At 37.8% G+C, this 22,685-nt stretch overlaps 1 protein-coding gene across 7 annotated transcripts in view; it reads left to right on the top strand.

Moving 5' to 3' along the window:
* The window catches only part of MLLT4 (myeloid/lymphoid or mixed-lineage leukemia (trithorax homolog, Drosophila); translocated to, 4), a 140,161-nt gene that overhangs the window by 73,791 nt on the left and 43,685 nt on the right, over positions 1 to 22,685 (top strand). For 6 of the 7 annotated variants that reach the window (XM_011934932.1, XM_011934937.1, XM_011934936.1 and 3 more), the window contains 10 exons: positions 3,415 to 3,533; positions 7,336 to 7,397; positions 7,515 to 7,720; positions 10,430 to 10,575; positions 10,915 to 11,009; positions 11,440 to 11,705; positions 13,359 to 13,502; positions 14,992 to 15,190; positions 19,073 to 19,176; positions 21,219 to 21,305. In XM_011934932.1, coding sequence (XP_011790322.1) covers positions 3,415 to 3,533; positions 7,336 to 7,397; positions 7,515 to 7,720; positions 10,430 to 10,575; positions 10,915 to 11,009; positions 11,440 to 11,705; positions 13,359 to 13,502; positions 14,992 to 15,190; positions 19,073 to 19,176; positions 21,219 to 21,305 — 1,428 coding nt within the window. Of the gene's footprint in view, positions 1 to 3,414; positions 3,534 to 7,335; positions 7,398 to 7,514; positions 7,721 to 9,663; positions 9,685 to 10,429; positions 10,576 to 10,914; positions 11,010 to 11,439; positions 11,706 to 13,358; positions 13,503 to 14,991; positions 15,191 to 19,072; positions 19,177 to 21,218; positions 21,306 to 22,685 lie in introns of all 7 variants that reach the window. The other variant, XM_011934935.1, reaches the window with a different exon arrangement.

Here is a 22,685-nt window from a genome sequence, read left to right as displayed (position 1 = left end):
TAGAAAACTCTGTATACCCTTCCAGTTTTGACCCCATTTTTCTACTCCTGTTTGCTACACAGCTTCTTGAAAAAAAAATTCATCTATGCTTGCTCCCTCCACTTCCAAACTCATGTTCTTTCCTCTGCTTCTGTTCATTCTTGCCCCTCCCTCCATAGGGACTGTCTGTCAGGGGGACTGATGACCTCCCAGGTCCCAAATCTGGCACATATTTTGCCCTTTCTTACTTGTTGCAGGAGTTTTTAGCTAGGCCACTACCACATACTTGATGCACTTTCTTCTTTTGGCTTCTAGAGTATCACCCTCCTGTAAACTACCTAGTAGTGGTTTCTCCTTGGTTTGATTTGTTGGTACCTCTTCCTCTAATGCTTCACTCCTAAAGTTTGGAGGGCCAAGGTTTCAGATGTAGGGCACCAATCTGTTCTCTTTCTGCATCTTTGTTAGGTGAGCTTACCCTGATGCCTGAGTTTAAATACCATCTAATGTTGATTATCCACTGATGGGTACATTTGGTTCTAACCTCTCCAGACTTATATCTCTCTCTCTCTTTTTTTTTCTTCCTGAGGCAGAGTCCACTCTGTCTCCCAGGTTGGAGTGCAGTGGCGTAATCTCAGCTCACTGCAACCATTGCCTCCCAGGTTCAAGTGATTCTCCTGCCTCAGCCTCCTGTGTAGCGGAGATTACAGGCACCCGCCACCATGCCTGGCTAATTCTTGTATTTTTCGTAGAGATGGGGTTTCACCGTATTGTCCAGGCTGGTCTTGAACTCCTGAGCTCAGGCAGTCTGCCTGCCTAGGCCTCCCAAAATGCTAGGATTACAGGCATGAGCCACCACACCCAGCCCTGACTCATATCTCTAAAGATTTACTTGACATATCCAATTGCATATCCTGTACATATTTCACATTAAACCTAGCTAAAAGAAAACTAGATTTTCTTTCTTAACAAACTTTCCCTGATCCTTCCCCACCTTATAAGACGATACTACCATCTGCAGCGCAACAGAAACCTCTTCCCTGTTCCCAGTTGGTCCTTTCCTTCTCTTAGCCTCTGCGTGCAGGGGTTTGTTCCTCTGCCTCCCTGGCTTAGGCTGTAGCCATCACATAGCGGGAGGTCCACACGGCCCCAAGAGCAGCCTCTTGCATTCTACCCAGCGCACATTTAAAAAATGTAAATTAGATTTCTAGTTACTGTTCTGCTTTCGAAGCCCCTGGTGGCTTCTCACCCCATATATCAGTCTTCACCCTGGCTTGCTCAGCCCCTTATGCCCTGAGCCTGCTTCCCTCTCAGTGTGTCTCTGCTGCTCACTCAGGCCGCCCAGGGCTTCCATTCTGTGCCCCTGCCTGCCTCTCCTCCCATTGGAAGGCCTTTCTTGTGCTAGTGGTTGTGCTTTTGTCCTTGCTTTTCACACTCTGGCCCCTTGTCTCAGACCTCAGCTTAAAGCCACATTCCTGAAGAGGTTGTCCCTGAGCATCCTGTCACTGTCACAACACCTGATGTAAGTTATTTACGCAGTCTTTATTACCATCCAATGCTTGCTCTGTTTGTTGATCGACTGTAGAATGTGAACTCTGCAGTGGTGCTCTTGTTTCATACGTCATTGCTGTGTTTCTATTGCACTTTTCTTAAAAAATGCCTGCTGTGTAGAAGACTCTTGGGAACCATCTCATGAATAATTGAATGAGCCGAAGAGAACTGTCTTTATAAAAATTTTCGTTTCTTAAAAAAATGTGTAGTCCACAAAGAAGACTTAGTAAATAGAGGAAAAAAGTAGAAATGAAAATCCTTCATCCACAATTTATAGTTGGCCTTTGGTAGTAACGTCGTGAGGGGTCCTTTTCTGAACTCCAGTATGTGTCTGTATGTTCATGTATGCATTTTAACACGATTGGATATGTTTGTCTCCACACACATCTTTCTTCAGCTGTTACTCTGTGAGCATTTTTTCAGTACTTAAAAGCCATTTAAAAAACACATGAAAATCATTCTGTAGTCTGTAAGCACATAAACATGCTGTAACTTCTTTATCCATTGCCCTATTACTAGTCATTTATAATAATTTTTTAATAGTGTAAATAGTATTGCCATCCATCGACCAGCAATTGTGTTTCTATAAAACTGTCTTATGGGCCGGATGTGGTGGCTCATGCCTGTAATCCCAACACTTTGGGAGGCCAAGGCGGGCAGATTACAAGGTCAGGAGATCGAGACCATCCTGGCTAACACGGTGAAACCCCATCTCTACTAAAAATACAGAAAATTAGCCAGGCATGGTGGCGGCCCCCTGTAGTCCCAGCTACTCAGGAGGCTGAGGCAGGAGAATGGTGTGAACCTGGGAGGCGGAGCTTGCAGTGAGCCGAGATCGCGCCACTGCACTCCAGTCCGGGCGACAGAGCGAGACTCTGTCTCAAAGGAAAAAAAAAATCTCTCTTATGGAAGGATTCATTGTGTGTGAATATATGCGTGTTTACAAGCACAATTGTCTTGTCGCTGTGTATGATGAACATTTTAAATGATGTAATAAAGCATTGGTTTAATGAAGTATGAGGAATAGACAACAAAATGTTATACAGCCATTACAAGTTTGTAATATAAAAATAAGTGATATTGTAAGATGTTTATAGCATCTGAAAAAGTGTTTCATCAAGAAGATTGTATAATCCCATTTATGGAAAATATGAAAAGCTGGAAAGATATGTACAGTACAGTAATAATCACTAGGTAGTAAGAGAAACATAATTTTTTATTTACTATTTGTACTCAGTTTCTACAGTAAGCAGATGTATAAGAAATTTTACATGAAATTTTATTCTACAGTGAATTTCATTGTATAAAATTTTTTGTTTCCTGGTGATTTTCTTAATGTAGGTAACTCATCCTTTTGTCTGCCTACAAATTCCATACAAATGGTTAGAATTGTATACTTTTTAGAAGTATTTAAATATACTGGATTGGGTTACCATATAATATGTGTTTTCCCTGGTGTTAAGGGCAAGAAACAATCCAGTTTCTGTACTGAATTCATTAGGTATTGAGCTGTAAGGAGTAGGATTTCTAAATCTGTTCTGAAAAATAATAAACTTTAAAAAGACCCTGCCTCTTCATATTATACATATTTTCTTATCTCTTATCCTGATTTTAAAATAACTTGTTGGAATCAAATTACTATTAGTGTACTTTTGGAAAAATCATTGTGTGTTTGTACCAGCTTTACATGCCTGTGTTTTAAAGGCAACTCCTAGTGAGCACTCCCTGTGGACATAGTGTCCCCAGCATTGCTCTGTCATTTCCTGGTCTGTGTTCTTGCCTGCCCTGCTTGGCAGCCCCGTATCAGATCTCTGCTTGCGACACTGAGTGTCAGGCTTGGTTGGTCTGCGTGGGCTTCTAAACGCACTGTGCTTTCTCTCCATGTAGAGCACCACTAGGCTGGACAGCGACAGAGTATCATCTGCCTCTAGCACAGCTGAGCGGGGAATGGTGAAGCCGATGATCAGAGTAGAGCAGCAGCCAGATTATCGCAGGCAAGAAAGCAGGTAGGAAGTACATCATTTTTAAATGGTAAAAGTATTCCTAAAGAAGAGTTGGGATAAAGAGTGTTGAATTTATAAAGGTTCAGCTGACATTTTTAGAATGTTAGCAATAATATTTTAAGGGCATTTCCTTTCTTTGTTATTGAATTGAAAGAAATGCTTTACCAATAATTATATCCCTCACTTACATGCCACAGTGCTATCAAATTGAAATAAGAGGCACACTGAATTAAAATGTTGCCATTTAAAATTTACTACTTTGTAAAAACATAGAGAAAGGGAGTTTTTATAGGATTTTAATATTTGGTGATTTTTATATCTAGAAAAATCTGGTCATTTCACCCATTTCTAGAAGAAATCTTCATCTGTTTAAAAATACGTAAGGCGAAAAATGATTTTGAAACAGATTTTAAGAATTATAAATGCCATATTATATCTTGTGCTCTGATGTGATGTGTCTGCCTGTGGAGATAGATTGAGGATGAATTATTATTTTTTTTTTCTGACATTGTTCTTGCCTGATTTTTCTGGGCAGAGAACTGTCTTTTGTTATTTCCTTGTCTTATGATTTTTAACATGTCACCTTAATCAGAATCCTATTTCCTTGTGACCTCTAGAATTATTTAAATGTTGCACAGTAATATCTTTGCATTAAACATGGCAGATAAATAACAGATACTGACTAGTAGAACTAGCAGCATGATTTGGTGCTGAACACCTCTACCCCAGAGCTCTGCGGGAACTCAAGACAGACATAGGGAAAGACTGCATGACTTTTGTGGCATCCTCATTATCAGCAGTGAAACTGGCAGCATTCCCCCTTTGGGGCTTTTCAGATAGATTTTTGAAGAGGCCATTCTGTTTCCTTAAAGATCCAGTCAGTGAGACAGTTAGATGAGGCAGGCGACTTGCCCAGGGTCACCTATCAGTTCAGTTGCAGGTGATGAAGACAGTTCTTCAGTTTCACAACTTCCAGCAGAGGGCACTGGATATTGCAGGATTTTAATATCATTCTCTCACCAGTTGTTACATATGTAGACTCATAAGAGAATCCCAGGTTTTAACTTTATTTTTGTGGATTTTTAGTTCTGATGCAAGATTTTTATTGGCTATGTGAATTTTGTTACATGTGATAATAAATAGTTTACTTTCTGTGTTTGTACTTGTTTTTGGTGGTGTATTATGGAGTAGGATGTTCAGAACGGTAAATTGGTATTGTTAAGGAATACCTCTATGTATTTATAAGGTGTGACTGAGAAGCATGAATCATAGTTCTTAGCTCATAAATATTTGAATGAGTAAATGAATTCACACGAGGGAGTGGATAGATTAGGATAATGCTTTTAGTATATGCAAAATTAGTGATTAGTAAATAATAGTGTCAAAATAGTCATATAATGGTTAATTGTATGTCAGAAAATTTTTTACCATAAACCCATAATTTAATTATTTTATAAGGTAAGATTAGTTTGCAGAGTTATTAAAGGCTTTATTTTAATTACAAAATATGTTGCTTTGTTGCTATTATAACAATGATGAAAACAGATGAGGCTTTCTGCCCCATTCATTGTTTTTCACATAGGCAGTGTTGTAATAAGCACTACTTAATTTAACTGATGTAGCCATGAAAAATTTAAATGTGTTTAAAATGCTAATATTAGTGAAGGAAAAAAACCCTTCTGAATGGAGGGGATGACTTTTAATTGTCACTAAATTTTTTTTTTATCAATGACAATTTAAACACTTTTTTAACCAGATTTGTTAGAATATAATTGGTAAAGTTTATTCAGGTTCACTTTATGAGATATGTAACTGCCTAGCTGCAATTTTAGATGTCTGTAAATACGGGAATGTAAGGGAGATGTGTTAAAATAATTGATCATTTAAATTACATTGTTTATAGAAGCATTTTTCTTTTCCTTAATTGTTGAGTTAAATCATTAGAGCATAAACTAAATAATCAACTCTGAAGCATACGATTTGATAAAAAGATTTGGGTTATATTTATTAGTAGTAAAATATTTGGTTATATTTTTATTATTTTGTATAAATATATTCATTTCTCCTTATTCATTTTTTGGTGCATGGAGGTGAGGATGGAGGGAAGAGAATGGTTTGCTGTTGAAAAAAAATTAGCCAGTCTGTAAACTACTACAAATCTGTAATGATCATAAGTTCTTCTTTTTTGCTTTTGAAGGAAAGTTTTTTATTGTGTATATTAACTTATTTAATGAGTGGACCAGCAATTCCAAATACTTAATTGTGGCTGTTTATTACCAGTTGTCTAAGATTCACAGACACATTGCTGCTGAAATGACTGTTGTTTAAGTCACTAATGAGTATTTCTCATTCAAATATCAAGATAACTCTTGACTTTCCATTTCACCAGATAAGATTTATCTGAGTAAGTACTGATCTCAGTTTAAGTCAATATTTAACTCAGTAGAGATGTTCGCCACAGTTTAAGTCATTAATATCCCCACACTTTAATTTTTTGTTAAGTTTGCAGAAAGGCAAAACACATGTTCCCTGACTCTTACTGTCAATTTAAATTTTCTTTTTCAGAGACATTTTTGAGAATTCTTCCTGATTATCTCTGTTAAGTTGAACTAAAATGATAAAGACATTGAAATGTTAAGGAAGCTAATCACTTGACTATGTGTTTCATTGGTTTTTGGTAAACATTGTATATAAAATACAGCGGGTCACAAACTTAGAGTAATAAGTAAATGACTTGAAGTTCTAATCCCATGGCTAAGTGAAAGAATAAGCTGAGCATGATTCATTGAGAAAAGTATAAATCTACAAAGATAAGGAAATCTAAACTGGATTTGTAATTTATTATCTTACACATTTTAAAGAGTCTGTGTCTAGCAATGGCTTTCAAAATGCTTTTGAACAGTGGTCACAACACAAGATTGTATCTTACATTGTGCTCTGGTGAGCACACACACAAATGTATATTTAACTGAAAGAGTAGTTTCACAAAACAGCCTTCTGCTCTGCCAATGGGTGATGACACACTGTTTGGAGACTGTTTTTATAGAGACAGAAATGAACCTAACTTTTGGATTAATGTGATCTGAATACCTGGAAATAGATAAACATTAGTACAATGCTGGTTTTTATAAATGTTCCAAATTATAGTTTTTTGTATTTAGAATTTTTTAAGAGTTCCTTATTTATGTAGTGTCAGGCTAAATGGTGGAAGGGACCTGGAATTTATGTGACCATAAGAAGAAATGTGAGTGAGTAGAACATCTCTTTTTAAGACATGCATCACTGTAAGCATTGGAAAATGATGATAGTAATGGCTGAAGGAGACTTGCCGTGGTCAACTTGTCTAACCCTGTGTCAGCAGAGAAAGACAAAGTCCAGGTCTTAGGAAGCTTTTCCCTTTCAGTGTAAGAACTCCGTTTCAAGCTTGGCATGGTTAATATTTCTTTGTGTCACTTACTACTTTCTTTTCAGTGTTACCTGAGCCATAGCTGTAGCAGATGCAAGACATACCGATCCCTGTACTAGACATGAAGTGTTCATTAATAATCCAGAATCACGTCAGATCTGCTGTCATGGCGGTGGCATATACTTCAAGGAACTAACCTTCTTAGAGGAGTCGTGATAAGATCACTCCCAATACATTATTTGATTGGGCTGCATCTGAAAGCAAGGGATATTTTATTATTTTACATTGGAAAGATTAGTATTTAGATTTAAAAAGTAGTTGCAGAAATCTACACAGGTTGTCAGTAATATTGTTAGCCATGTGACCTTATTTTAAGTGATGTCAGCTTTCTTCTTTTAGAACGCAGGATGCTTCTGGGCCTGAACTGATACTGCCTGCAAGCATTGAATTCAGGGAAAGTTGTGAGTCATTTCAGATTTCATTGTCAATGAATTATTTCTTGATCCATTTTGCTCCATCTGATTTTCACATTCATTTTTGTTCTTTTTTCCTTTTTTGTTTTTGAAATCTTTACACAGCTGAAGATTCATTTTTATCTGCCATTATAAATTATACTAATAGCTCTACAGTCCACTTTAAGTTGTCCCCTACATATGTATTATATATGGCATGCCGGTATGTATTGTCCAACCAGTACAGACCTGACATCAGCCCTACAGAGCGCACACATAAAGTCATTGCAGTCGTCAACAAGATGGTGAGCATGATGGAGGGCGTCATCCAGGTACGTTCCAGCCGGCCAGCCGTGCTCCTCTGGTGATTGTGGTTGTAATTGCTAAACCAGTGAACTCAGCTTCTTTAAGGGCTTCTGATTTGGTTACATGTTTGACTCTAAAGATTTTTTTCTAAAATAGAAGTTATATAAATATTATAGGAAAATATGTAACTTTAAAGAGTTGAAAGGAAATGTAAGCTTTTTTCTGTCTTGTTTTCCCTGTAAACTTCAACATCAGTGAAGGTAGCTGTGTGTGCTAACACAATAGTCCTGAGAAAGGCCCTTCAGCCTGCAGTAATCGTTGTGAGAAAATGCTGAGACTGTTGTGGGCTTTTGTAGACTTTTTTCTGTAAATAATTTGTTGAGATGAAATTCATATAATATTAACCATTTTGAAGTGAACAGTTCAGTCGCGTTGAGTGCATTCACAGTGTTGTGCAACCACCGCCTTTGTCGGTTCCAAATCTCCATCACCTCAGAGTGATACCCCTTAAGTAGTTGCTGGTATTTTTCTTTTTCCCCGTTCCCTGGTAACACCTTCTTCTTTTTTTTAAATGGTTATCAAAAGTCACTTGCTCCTGTGTAATGAGCCTAGATGTTGGTAGTAATTGGGCTTTTTGATAGCACATGTATAGGTATAATGGACATCGTAACATACTTCTCACCTAAAATGATTCCGTCATAAACCGATTTTCAAAATTTCAGAAGATAAAGGTGTTTTGTTGATAGAATGGTTTGGCTCTTTTACGTACTTTCTGTCCCGATCTACAGCTGATAAAATTTTCATAGCAGTTTTTCATCTACAGATTTAATCTTTAAAGTTCTTAAAAGTAAATGTACAGATTTTTTCAGTTTTTCTAAATCACTTGTCAATGTTGTTATTCAACTTAATAAAACTCTAATTATATAATGTTAATAACATAGATAGATTGGTTGCTTTTCTCCCGGCAGGATCACTTGAGGGAAACTACGATCCTTTAGTTCCTTCAGAATTGTTTTCAAAGGCCAGAATTTTTCAAGAAATGTTTCTTTTATGTTTGAGTGATTAGCATGAGTTTGATGGGGTTATGCTTCTTTTACCCCAGTTAGGAAATAGGTAAAAGAAAGTCGTTTTATTTGGAGACCATTTTGTCACTCTCATATCATTATTTTATCAACAAACGTGGATTTCCTTTTCAGTTGTCATTCAAAGCCATTGTCTGTCTTCTCTCATGTTTGGACTTAACTAAACCTGTTTCAAATTGTGAGACACCTATTGTAAAACTACCCTTGATAGCCTTTTCCTTATTGATGTGAACTAGTCAGTGAAATCACCGTTATCAAACAAGTCTTTTAAACTTCAGGTTTAGGTTTAGTATCCAATGGGAGGAATCTTAAAGTAGTGGAAAAGAACTATGGTAGTGAATAATTTAAATTCTGTTTTCAAAAACAAAGACTTTACTCCCATTAATGTAGGTATAAGTTACTTATACACTTTTAAATTCTTAATCTTGTCAGCTTTTATTTTTATTGTTTCTTGGTCTTTCCTGTCTCATCCATTCCTGTTAATTAATCTAGGGGAATGGACTTTCACCTTGTTAGATACCTTTAAGTAAGTAGTAAGCACACCATATCATTGAAAGATGTTCACAAGTCCTTCCATTGTGAATCTTTTAAAGAGATCAATGTGTTCATGTGTTTTTATTGTAACGTCATATTTATTGATAAACTCTAAAAATTCAGTTAGTTATTGTGCCAGTGGTAAGAACATAAAACTAATCCTTTAGGTCGTATACTTCTAAAGGTACTTGAGAACCATAAGTAAATATGTTATTTTGGGAATAACATAACTAAATGTCGTACCTTCATGTCGTACCTTCATATGAGTGTTTTGATTTTTTTAAACTATCATGATTGTTTACAAGTTTCTTTCTCTCGTTCTGCTTGATTTCCCCTCGTCTGTTTTTCTCCAGGAAGTAGACCAGGTTGACCAGGTAGGACATCTGCTGGGAGCTGATCCTAGCTGTGTTGCTTAGCCAAGTTTCTCATGCTGCTCCCATGTCAAATACAGTAATACAACAGCTGGACTGAACAGCTCATAACACTCATTCAGCAACTGAGACATGCAGTACTAAAACCCTTTTTGACTGTGCAACCTTTATTGGCATTTCATAATTTCTGCTTAATGCACTTCAGTGTGGATATGAAATGACAAAAGTTCTGTTTCTTCTCTTTATTATTTATCCTTGGTTCCTATTCTTTGGATCTCATCTGAGGTTGCCTGGCCTGCACATGTGGTCGGGAGAGGATGTGATAGATCAGTACTTGATACTGAGTTGCATGGTGTCCAAACCAGTGACTACAAGTATCAGGGTGGCTGTGGGTAACCATGGATACATGTATGTATACTGCACAGATTACCAGATAATGCACAGTCTACAATTTGGTGTTACATTATACGATATCTCTATTTCTCCACTGATTCCATCTATAAATTGTAGCTAACCGAATTCATATGTCTGTGTACATGAATCTTAAGAAATAGTTGCAGTGGTTATTTACTTCCCATTGCTATGTATGCACCCAAATTATTTTGCAAATATCTGGTATCTGTGGTAAATACCTTGGTGAAATGGGAAGGTACTGGTCTATCTCCAGCAGCTTTTCAAGAGCATTCCTTTATATTTTTATTACTTTTGTTTATTCCATGTTGCTTATGGAAATGTATTCTGTCTACAGAAACAGAAGAATATTGCAGGGGCACTTGCCTTCTGGATGGCAAATGCATCTGAACTTCTCAACTTCATTAAGCAAGACCGAGACCTTAGTCGGATCACATTGGATGCTCAAGATGTTTTAGCACATTTGGTTCAAATGGCATTTAAGTAAGGAACACATTTTTGAAGATGGCACTACTCTATAAATAATTAAGTCATTTGTTTTGTTACTCAGTTTTCCAAACTAATTTTAAGGTTTATGTTTACCTTGATTGAAGATGAATATCAAGAAGCATACATTTTTGCAAAATGTAGTAACTACATATAGTTATATACTTAATATAGTTATACTGAATTCAGTGAGCTATGTTTCAAGATTCCTAAGAGTAAAACTCATTTTTTTTTAGTGGAAAATATTTTTAAGAGTCCAGATTGTTTCCCATGTGATAACATGTCTGACAATAGCCATCTGTCATGCTAGATTACTGAAATTCTTTGTCTTTTCAGATACTTGGTTCACTGTCTTCAGTCAGAACTTAATAATTACATGCCAGCCTTTCTAGATGACCCTGAAGAGAACAGTCTGCAAAGACCAAAAATAGGTTAGGATGTTTTTTGACTGTCTCCCTCTGTCCCTCTCTTCCTTCACATTTAGCATCATTTTAACGCTTAACATATGTAAGGGAAGGTATTTTTAAAATAAATGGGATGACCTTTTGGGTTTGGCAGTGTTTAACAAATTTTAACTATTATTTGTTTTGTTTACAGATAGTTCTCATTTTGGTGTGTCACATTGGCCATATTCTTTAAAAAGTCTCTTAAGGCAAAATTATGATGTTAAGTGTAATTAGTTAATGACTATATGTAGTTTAAGATCATGTCACTGTTTCCTCTTGGAATGAAGTTGGTATTTTTAAAGTGATTAAACAGCGCTTACTACCATAGGTACCATTATCTGAATTTACTGCGTATTCAAAGGGTTCTTCCTGGATGACATTTTGGTCCTCTTGTCCTCTCATCCTGTCTGGGCAGATGATGTGCTGCACACGCTGACAGGAGCCATGTCCTTGCTACGACGCTGCAGAGTCAATGCCGCCCTAACCATCCAGCTCTTCTCTCAGCTTTTCCACTTTATCAATATGTGGCTGTTCAATAGATTAGTGACTGACCCCGATTCAGGGCTGTGCTCCCATTACTGGGGCGCAATTATCCGTCAGCAGCTGGGCCATATTGAAGCCTGGGCTGAGAAGCAGGGGCTGGAGCTGGCTGCAGACTGTCACCTGAGCAGGATCGTGCAGGTGAGTGCTGGTGCCACTCCCGAGCTCATGTACTTTGTGGTAAAGGCATCTGATCCTTATAATGAGCAAGAGCTTCAATGCAGCAAAACCTCAGTACCCTCTTTTTGGGGTTTTTCATATGTACAAATAACGAAGTAGTGTTGTGTTAGTACCTGGGCTGCCATAACAAAGTACAGATATTTTTTCACTGTATTAATTGTATGCCATAATTGTTACTGTTAAGTACTTATGCCTGAATAAATTTAAGAAAATGATTGCTTATAGGTACATAAAAATTCAGAGTTAGAAATGGTGACACCAAGCAACCACAGATGGTTTACATGGTTTATTTTCTGATAATTTAATGTACAAAAACTTTGTTTCATGCACAAAGTTATTTAAATATTGTATGAAATTATCTTCAGTCTGTGTGTATAAGGTGTATATGAAACAAATTTCATATTTAGACTTGGGTTCCATTCCCAAAGATATCTCATGTATGTCAGTCTTCCAAAATTAGAAAAACTCCAAAATCTGAAACACTTCTGGTCCCAGCCATTTCAGGTAAGGGATACTGAACCTGTGTCAAAAACTGAGTGACTTAACAGTTGCTCCACAGCCCTGGAGGCCAGAAGTTGAAATCAGGATGTCAGCAGGGTTGGTTCTTTCTGGGGGCTCTGAGGAAAGGTTCTGTTTCAGGCCTCCCCCAAGCTTCTGGTGGTTTGCACGCAGTTGGCGTTCTTTGGCTTGTAGGTGCATCATCCCAGTCCCTGCCGTTGTCTTCGCATGGCATTCTCCTTGTTTGCCTGTCTGTGTCCAAAAGACTGCTTTCTATAAGGACAGCCAACATTGGACCAGCTGATCTTGTTTTAACTTGATGATTCCTTGGAAGGATGCTGCCTCCAAAAAAGATAACAGTCTGAGGTACTGAGGGTTAGCCCTGCAAATTTTCAGGAGACACAGTTCGACTCATAAGTGTTAACCAGCAGACTATAAATATCCGGAAAGGGTTCTTTATATTGAGATCAGTAAGGTGTATTTCAGAACACTTTATAGTGAAAGATGAGTACCAATTTTAAGATGGATGAGAATTAACCCTCAAGAATACAAAGCCAAATCATACCCCAGTGGCTTAACCAGCTCTGAGGAAAGTTTTTAGATACGAAAAACTAGGAGGTGGTGTTTTGCAATTAACGAATTGAGTCATCTATAGCTTAAAAACCTGGGACTTTTTTTAGTATTATGTATAATTTTTTTTCTCCATTTTTTAACCTTTTTTTTAAAAAGAGATTTAGTGTAGAGGCTAGACAGCTTGTTATGACAAGTCAGGACAATGAAACTATTCAAACACCGGTAACTGGTCATCTGAATGGTCAAGTAAATGTTTTGCTTTTGAAGAGAGTTTTTAAAATGCTTTACGAACATAATGAAATCTAATTATACATGCATGTCATAAAATTAAGAGAGCATCTAAAAAGATGCCCTTTAAAAGATAATGCTTTTAGTTCTATTTAATGTATATAGTTACTGTAAATGGAAGTCTGTTTCCTGAAATCATTCTGCATTTCAAAGTTAAATTAGCGAGTTATATTTTTATAAATATTACATAAAGGATAATATTTATAGAATAACTTTACAAGTATGATATTTTGTGTCCTTTTTTCTTTTACATAGGCAACAACTTTGCTTACCATGGATAAGTATGCACCTGATGACATTCCAAATATAAACAGCACCTGCTTTAAGTTAAATTCACTACAACTTCAAGCCTTATTACAGAACTATCACTGTGCACCTGATGAGCCTTTTATCCCAACGGTGAGTAGATGTTGCCACATTACCACATAGTGCGGGACATGTTTGCACAGGGAAATTTGGATGAATAAACAAAAGGAAATCTTATTTAATAAGTTGACTTACTTATTCTCGTCTTACGAGATTGTTTTCATGTTGTTGTCTGAGTTGAGTTCAATGAAAAAACAGAAACTACACTAAGTAGAAAGTAGGTTCTTGGAAAGTTATCAGAAGGACTAGAAGAGAGGCGGTTAGGAGGCTCCCCAGGACTGTTGAGTTCCAGTGTGCGTGGCCGCAACTGAGTGCTGGAGGGGGCAGGTGCCTCTGCCACGGGTCACCCCCTCACAGCCTGGCTAAAGTGAGAGGCTTGTCCCATCTCATCTGGAATAGAGCCGGGAGTTTTGGCATGCCTACCTCTCAATAGGAGGAACAGAGGGTGAGAAATAGTATCTACCACTGTTAGCTGTTTATAAAGAGAAATGCTGTAGACTTAAGTATGAGTCATGAGAATTATATACGTGGATGGATGGATTGACCAACATTGAGTTTATGCCAACAAGACATGAACAAAACAGCCCCAAACTAGAAATCACCAAATCAAAAGTACAGCATATACATAAGTCATGTCATAGGCATATAAAGACATATGTGGAAAGAATGAATTACGGTTACAACAGCTGGGATGAACATTATGACGTAATGTGAAAAAAAAGCAGCCCTTTGCAAAGTGCATAGAATACGCTTCCATCTATGTACACTTCAGGAACAATCAAAATCACGCTCTGGTGATAGAAGGCTGAAAACCATTTCATTCTTTTTGAAGGAAAAGAAGGGGACAGTGAGAGGGAATGGGGTAGCTACTCAGGTGACGATGTTCTCTTTCTTGAACAGAAGTGAACCTGGTGGTTGAGCTGGTGTGTTCATTTTATTGATCTATATAGTTAGGATTTGTGAACTTTCCTTTATGTGGGTAATATATCGGTGAAACGTTTTTAAATAAAAATCATCCATAAACCCACAATTCAGAAATAACCTCTGTATATTGATATATTTCCAAACTGGCAAAAATACTGTATAGATATTTTATTCTGGTTTTTTGTATTTTACATTGTGTGGGCTTTTCCCTATATCATTAAACATTCTATACAAATATAGTTATTAACAACTGAAAATTAAAGAATTGTACGATGAAAAAAATGATTAGAAAAGAAAAACTTGCGATAGAACAATTTCTTTTTATTTAAAGCTACAGGTTACTTAAAAGTAATAATTAAAATCTTGGTTCATCTATAAAATGTGTGCAGCCCAGGGTTGTTGGCTTTAGAAAACGGATGATGGCTGTTCTGCTGGGATCTGTGCTCCCTCCATAAGCCTGCATCTGTCTATGCCTGTTGTCTGTGAGATGAGTGGTGCTGCAGTGATCAGACAGATCAGACAGGCTTGGAATAGTTGTTGGTCACGTGCATCAGACAGTGAGCATCTCTTTTTAATTTTGCATTTGTTTTCCAAACAGGATCTTATAGAAAATGTAGTGGCTGTGGCTGAAAACACTGCTGATGAGCTGGCCCGCAGCGATGGAAGGGAAGTGCAGTTGGAGGAGGATCCTGACCTACAGCTGCCATTTCTTTTGCCAGAAGATGGTTATTCTTGTGACGTTGTCAGAAACATTCCAAATGGTTTACAAGAATTTTTAGATCCTCTGTGCCAGAGAGGTAAATTAGTCTCCATGCCTGAGTCTGAGCTACGCCCCAGGTTAAAGCGAGCATTTTATTCACTGTCCACCTCATAGAGTAGTCCACTTATGTGGGAGTACACCCTCATGCTGTCTGGAGAAGTCTGTGTTCCGCTGACTTGGAGAAATATTTCATGGTGATGTAAGGTCAGAAGTGTCGAGACAGCGCTAGGGGATGTTTTGTGACCCTGTAGTGAGCATCTGCTCTGCCCACTTGATGTCATGGTTACATTTTCTGCCTGGGCTGGTAACAAGGGACCTTTTATTGTTCTCCCTTCTTGGTGTTTTATAAGCATAGTAGGTTGATTCGTTCTTTTAGCACTAAATTGTAAACTTTGTTGGTACCAGCATAGCAATTAAGAGCAACACAAGCTTTGGAAGCAGACTGCCTGCATTCTAAACCCAGCTCTGTCACCTATAGGCTGCGCTGCCATTGGCAGCTGACTTTGGCACCTCAGTGAGGTGGGCATGTTGATAGTACCCAGCTAAGAGATTGTTGGGAGGACCGAATGGGTTCCTGTGGAGCATGCAGAACTCTAGCACAGAGCGAGGGGGTGTGAGTGCTGCTGTTGCTGCTGCCGCTGTGGCCACCAGTGCCAGGCTGGCCTGCACCTATGTGCTGGCGAGACCCAAACTCCAGCATGTCGTGTGCTTTTCTGTGTGAAGAGCTTATAGCCCTGAAAGGTTTGAGTGCAACTGATTTCCTGGATTTTATTATGTCACTTTTACCACATTTTCTTGTGATCTGTACTGATCGAAAACACCACAATTATTTCTGATGTATGAGGTTTTATATTAGACCAAATTTTAATCCAAGTCTGCCACTTTTTCATAAAGTGGAAAACAGCTCAGATGAGTAGAAAGTTAGACCCAAAGTGTAGGGGTTTGTTTAAACAAATAAAAGGAATAATGATAGAGGTTTTATGCCCATAGGTATATAAATCTGGTGAGTGTGATTTTTAACTTCAGTGAAACATTCACTCCCCACAATAAATACATTTTTATACCTTTCAAGATACCTTCAAAGTTTCTGATAGTTAAAACAAATCATTTTACAAAGGCCGCATCTTTAATGAAATGTGTTTGCAAAACAGTTACCTCTGGAGTCTTTCCAAAAGGTGCTCAGGGCTCAGTGCCGTCCTCAGAGAAGCAGAGAGAGGCCAAGGTGAGATGAGGCCGGGGTGAGGTCTTTTAGGAAAGTGTGTGTGAAGGAAGAGGGGTAGGAGCAGGAGAAGGCAGGGAGAGCCTTCAGTCTTGGTACAGGTGCACCTGTGACAAGGTTGGGGAAGGAGGAGGGCTGGGTTTCAGTGCAGGTCTGAGAAATGGAGTGGGCCTGAACTAGCCCCAGAGCATTAGTTCTGTGCTCCGCCATTCCCTGGAAAAAGCCTCATGCCACACACTGGTAGACCCAGAGGCAGCAGCACAGCTTCTAAGCAGCAAGCACTCGGCCACCACAGGACTGCTTAGAAGTATCCTTCCAAGTGTGCTGCATCTCAGCAAATCAGAAACCACAGCCAGTGTTCCTTCCCAAAGTCTTCCCCCACACACGTGTTACTTACGGCACTCATCCTCAGATGGTCTCCTCACTCCACTTTTTCGTTTTGTTCTATTGTTCATATTGCCATGGTATCTTAAAACTACGGTTTGTGGATGGTTTTCTCCTGCCAGGAACTCTTCCTCTGTCATATGTGGGATTCATTTAAACTGTTGAGCATGACATCACCTTCCAGCCTTACTGCTTCACCTTGAAATACACTATATATATTGTTACTATTGAACTGTATATTATTAATATCTGGGCTATTACCGTTGTCACTACTCTACTCCTGCTGTTGAACTTATACACTTATTTATTTTCTTAATTCTAATCAGGCATCCTTTCATCTGGAAAACCTCAGTGTCTTCCTAACACTTAACATGCCTCCCCGATGAGTGATTCTTAGTTACTTGCTTCTATTTTTGCACTGGTCACATTGTGTTTGAAACATGTGCTGCTGTCTGTCCTCCACGTTTAGTGAGGGTGGTTTCTGAGAGCCTGGGCTTGGCCAGCTGCACTTTCTCTGATCCTCAGCACCTCGCATGGGCCTGCTGTATGTTCAGTGGTCAGTAACTAGTTGTTTTTATAATTAATATCTTGCAAATAAGCATGCAAGGTAACTACTAGCATTTTGCAAATCTGTATAGTTTATAGTTTACAAGCAACTGCCAGTTTTGTCACATGTGCCATAGGGCAGATCCTCACCAAGTTGGAAATAGTGAGCTCTTGACTTGATGATGGAGTATTCTTTGTGGCTTCCCCATGAGCTCTCTTAAATCATTAATTTTAGGACATCTGTGATGTTTCCATGGTCTCGGCATCACTACATTGCTTCATATATGTTAGATGATCATTGTACATGTAGCTTAGTACACAGATGCCTTTAGAAGACTTACAAAGAATCGAGTGTTTTCTTTCATGACATCAGTGTTTTCAATGCTTCACACTCAATTCTTTACAAGCTGATTAAAGAATTACTTTGTGCCCTCGATGTATATTCCTTTGTTTCCTTCATACAATAGAGTTCTGTGAGAGAAGACTGTACGACCAGCCTGGGCTCATACCTGGTCTGAGATGCATTCCTTAAGCTAATAAAGCCAAATCTCTATTTGTAGTATGGTCCAGAGCTTGTTTTGGAAATGCGGCCCTTGAAAAAAATAAGAAAATAATTTATAATTGTTCAGATTGCAAAATCATGTTAAAGTAGTGATTCCCTGAAACATGAGAAAGAGAAGCAAGTTGTAGGTTATATTTTCATGAATCTGAATGGAAATAGTGATTTAAAATATAAAACTAAGTAAAATTACTTTGTATACTTTTTTTAACTGAATATGTTTTTGACATCTCCTTTTTTGCCTACCATAAATAAACTGATTGTCCACAAATAACAGTCAGAATTTTCTCCTTGTTGAAGCACTGGAGTGGATGAGACTGTCATCTCCTGCCAGGGAAAACTCACTAGTCCAAGCCATTAGACCACTTGAGACTGTGGTGAGAAGCTGCGCAGAGTCTTGTCACATAGGACACTCTTCATGAATGGTAGCTGCTGAGAGTGGGAAGAAGATGGCAGTAGAGAAAATGTACCAAGGATTGTTCAGGGCCCGTGTGATAGATAGGAGTTGGTCAAAACATTGCTGAGAAACAAAATAGGATTTGACTAAATGAAGAATGACCTAGTTTGAATTGAAAGGCTTACTTTTACAAAGCATGTCATTTGTCCCTGATGAAAATAACACATACTCTTGAAAACATTATAAAATGATTCCAAAATTTATTTGTAAGACATTTAAATTAGTATGAACTTAAAAGGAGATTTGGACAAAGAGTAATGAGGAGGAGTCCTAGAATTGTTGTACAGGTTACCCGATAATTGGAATGTACGTAGTTGAACCGAGAGTCTGGCGTGCTGACAGACACCCTGTGCTCATGTTGTCTTCTGACTCCTTCCCTCTTTTCTTCCCCTTTGCTAAGTAGATATTCTGAATGTTATTAAGGACCTCTTAGTTTAGTGGAGTAAACAGTTCTGCAAGGAATTAAGACAAGGCGATTTGATAATTTCTTATAGTAGCAAGAAAAAAGTTCTTTTGGAACACAGAGGAGGGGGAGGCCAATTTTACTTTACTGCTTGGTGCTGAAATACTCTTGGACCAAAACAAATGGATAATTTTAAATGTCTAGTAATTCAGTTTGCAGAGGGGAGTAAAGGTGTAGAGTAAGAAAAATCAATACTATGTATTGGATATTAAGCAATTGGTAATTAATCTTGCTTCCCTTATCTTGACAAGATGTGCTTTTTCACTTACAATTTGCTTGTTTCCTCCTTAGGATTTTGCAGGTTAATTCCTCACACACGTTCACCAGGTACTTGGACAATATATTTTGAAGGTGCAGATTATGAAAGTCACCTTCTGCGTGAGAACACAGAGCTGGCAAGTATTTTGAGGGTACCATGAAGTGAAATAGATCCTTAGGACCTGAAGATGTGATGCAGATTTGTTTCTTTCTTAACTGAAGATTGGTGTGATAGCAGAGTTTTAAAATCACCATTAAATACTGATATTCAAAAATTTTTAAACCATGGTTTACACATATGTTTTTTCCTCCCAAGCCATGTCTCTTACAGTTTTGTTTGTAAGCAGTGGTGCTTTTTGAAGTAAAGAACACTTATACCCATGGTTATACCAGTCTTAATACATATTTTTAAATATATTAATATGATAATCTTAAAATATTTTCTTAAAATTCTTTGGCAGAAATGTTTCATTCTTTTATAGTCAGTTCTGCCTTGTCTTAAATATATATCAAGCCATTTAGTAATATTTTATATCTTTTTGAAAGAGTGGTAAATCCCCAAATTTCCCAGCTTCATACATGTTAAGAACAATTCTACTTTGCTTCATATAGACAGTTTTAAACACAAACAGGAATTTTTTGTATATTCAAAGTAATTAATTTGGCTTCCTCACATACTTTAGGTTTGAGCATTATATCATGGCCATCTTCAGAAATTGAATTAATTGTTGATCATTCTTTTATACCAAATAGATGATCACATTGAACTACTGACAAATTGAACATACCCTTAATACTTTTTTTTTTTTTTGAGACAGAGTCTTGCTCAGTTGCCCAGGATGAAATGGATGAAATGCAGTGGTGCGATTTGGCTCATTGTAACCTCTGCCTCCTGGGTTCAAACGATTCTCCTGCCTCAGCCTCTCAGTAGCTGGGATTACAGGTGCATGCCACCACACTTGGCTAATTTTTTTGAATTTTTAGTAGAGATGGGGATTTACCATGTTGGCCAGCCTGGTCTCGAACCCCTGACCTCAAATGATTCGCCTGCCTTGGCCTCCCAAAGTCCTGGGATTATAGGCATGGGCCACCTCACCCGGCCCCTAATACTTTTTACTGACTTTACTGACTGCTGTTTTTTTAAGTCCCAAATAACAGCAGCAACTTCTGGTTACCCAATTTTATGGAAAAACAAATACCTTCTAGGTAGACTCACTCATTCCTCATCTTTCTAGTTTATTCTAAGATTCCTCAGGAGATTTCAGATTTTGATTTAAAAAAATAGTAACTCTAATGTCAACTAATTTTATTTTCCTTAAAATAATCTCTCATAAGCTTTAGTTATTTTCCTTCTAAATTAAAAAGCCATATGTATAATTACCACCTCTTGGCAAGGTACCTTCCTGCTCATATATTTAATTTTTTAAGTTCCTCCTTAGTGTGTATGGACTGTTAATTTTCTTGAATTTTGTTTACTCTTTGGCATATAGCAATGACATGTAAAGAATCTGTAACTTCAATGAGTAATTTCACTTTCTCATTCTTTGAGTCTGTCGGGAGCTGTCTTGCCTTATGGGCTGTCAGTTTAGGCTCCTTACCCAGCCAGGTGGGCTTCACTCAATAGCAGCACTCTCTGGGTGCTGCTGCATGAGTCTTGCAGCAGCCTTGGTGTTGCTGTTTAAAATAAAATTACTGCTGAGTTTTCACAAGAGACAAAGATGTTAGGTCATCTCTGTTACAACCATTTTTTGCAGTCCTCCCCATAGATAGTGTAAAATAATTTTAAATTTCTTCTTTGAAAACACAAAATGACTGGTAATTTGTTTTGAAAGGTAATAAAGTAAAAATTGAATTTTGTCCTTATGATCAGGCTTTCTACCTGATAGTAATGGGGGTTTAATTTTGTTTTATAAACTAAGTTCTTCAAATCACATTTAAATAGCATTTATGACTAAATTCATCTTTAAGATTTCAGTCAAGAATATTGATTTAGTTTACCAGATTAATACCTGAAGAGTATCTATATTAATTGAAATTTTTTTTTTTACTGTTTATCTTCTCACCCTTTTTGTTTCCCCATTTGCTCCAGTGAACATGATTGACTAGCTCATGAGTTGTCTAACCATACAGAAGCACTTTCATTTCAGTCATAAAATAAACCTTTGTTTTCATCCTTTAGGCTCAGCCGCTAAGGAAAGAACCTGAAATAATCACTGTGACCCTAAAAAAGCAGAATGGAATGGGCCTTAGCATTGTTGCAGCAAAGGTAGGCCAATTAGTCATGTGAGAGTTGTTCTCCCCAGTCTCTCAGCATTGAATCAGCAGTTGTCAGAGTGGATCGTGTGGGAGTTCTTTACCACCTGTGTGTGTGTGTATAACGTGCCTGTTCAGTTCTGTTTCTGTGTAGGAGAGGAATGGTGTTACATGAATGAAGCCAGTGTGCTCACTGGGCCCAATTAGTTGAGGGATGAACTCCTACTCTGAGAATGTAGCTAGAGTGATACTTTGAGATTGAGCAGATGGTGCTCAGAAGGAAACAATTCAAGGGCATAGTCAAAACTTGATTTTGAGGAGAGAAAGCATTGGTACAGCAGAAAACTGCATCGTGGAAGTGGGGCACAGGTGCATCACCTCATCATAGTGGGCCACTAGACACCTTTCTCAGACTCCAGTGCACATAAGAACCACTAGGGACCTTGCTACACAACGGGATTTCTGGTTCTCATTTCCAGGTGTCCCTTCCAATGAGTCTGGCGTGGAGCTTAGGAAATGGCATTCTTAACCTAGACCTTATATAGTTCTGATAGGTGTTGACTGCTGAACCACCCTCCTGGAACTCTTGGGGTTTGAATCCCTTCACCCGCTAGTTTTGGCAGGATATTTAAAGCTACACAGATCTTTTCTTTGAGTTGAAGAAATGAGTATTGTGACTTGGCGTTACTCATGAGCCTCTTTCAATATGGAATCTCAATTATGTTTGCTTAGAATTAATTTTAGCTTTGAATCATATTCAGATATTTTCTATGAAACAAATGTGTTCTTAGCTAATATTCAATAACTGATATTTCAGTTTTGCTTAAAAATAACACTTTGGCCACTACAATGTTTATTTTTGTTTCTATCTCTAGGGAATATATGAAAAGCTTGAAAATGTTACATAGCAATGTGATAGAAGTGCCTTCTGAATTACAGTTAATGTGCCTTGAGAAATATTTTAATTGCTAATAGTCAAAAATTTTAATTTATTTTTCTTTATACCAGAATTATATTATCCTGAATATTAATTTGGAAATAAACGGACTATAATTTGAAACCCTGCCATTCCCATTGTCTGGAGAGACCTGTGATTTTTTAAAAGCTTTCACGGAAGTGTTTTCTTCCTCAGCTACTCTAATTTGTGAAGGGTCCATTTGAAATGAGGGTATGGGGCAGGCCATGAGGTCAGCTTTGCAGTGAACAAATGCAGAAGTGTGAGAAAAAATGTTGAGGTCCTGGCTTTGAACCGAAGGCTAGATGGTGAGCTAATAGGTGGTCTAACAAGTACACAGGCTCTGCCTGACTGGGCGTATTTGCATCTACTATCCCATCATGCAGCGAGGCCTTTTTTATTTTTATGTTTTAAAAGAGGCTGGGTCTTGCTCTGTCA

The sequence above is a fragment of the Colobus angolensis genome, unplaced genomic scaffold (assembly GCF_000951035.1).
Source record: "Colobus angolensis palliatus isolate OR3802 unplaced genomic scaffold, Cang.pa_1.0 Scaffold14, whole genome shotgun sequence".
Lineage (NCBI taxonomy): Eukaryota > Metazoa > Chordata > Mammalia > Primates > Cercopithecidae > Colobus > Colobus angolensis.
The sequence above is the reverse complement of the archived record's forward strand: the minus strand, read 5'-3'. Positions and strand labels throughout refer to the sequence as shown.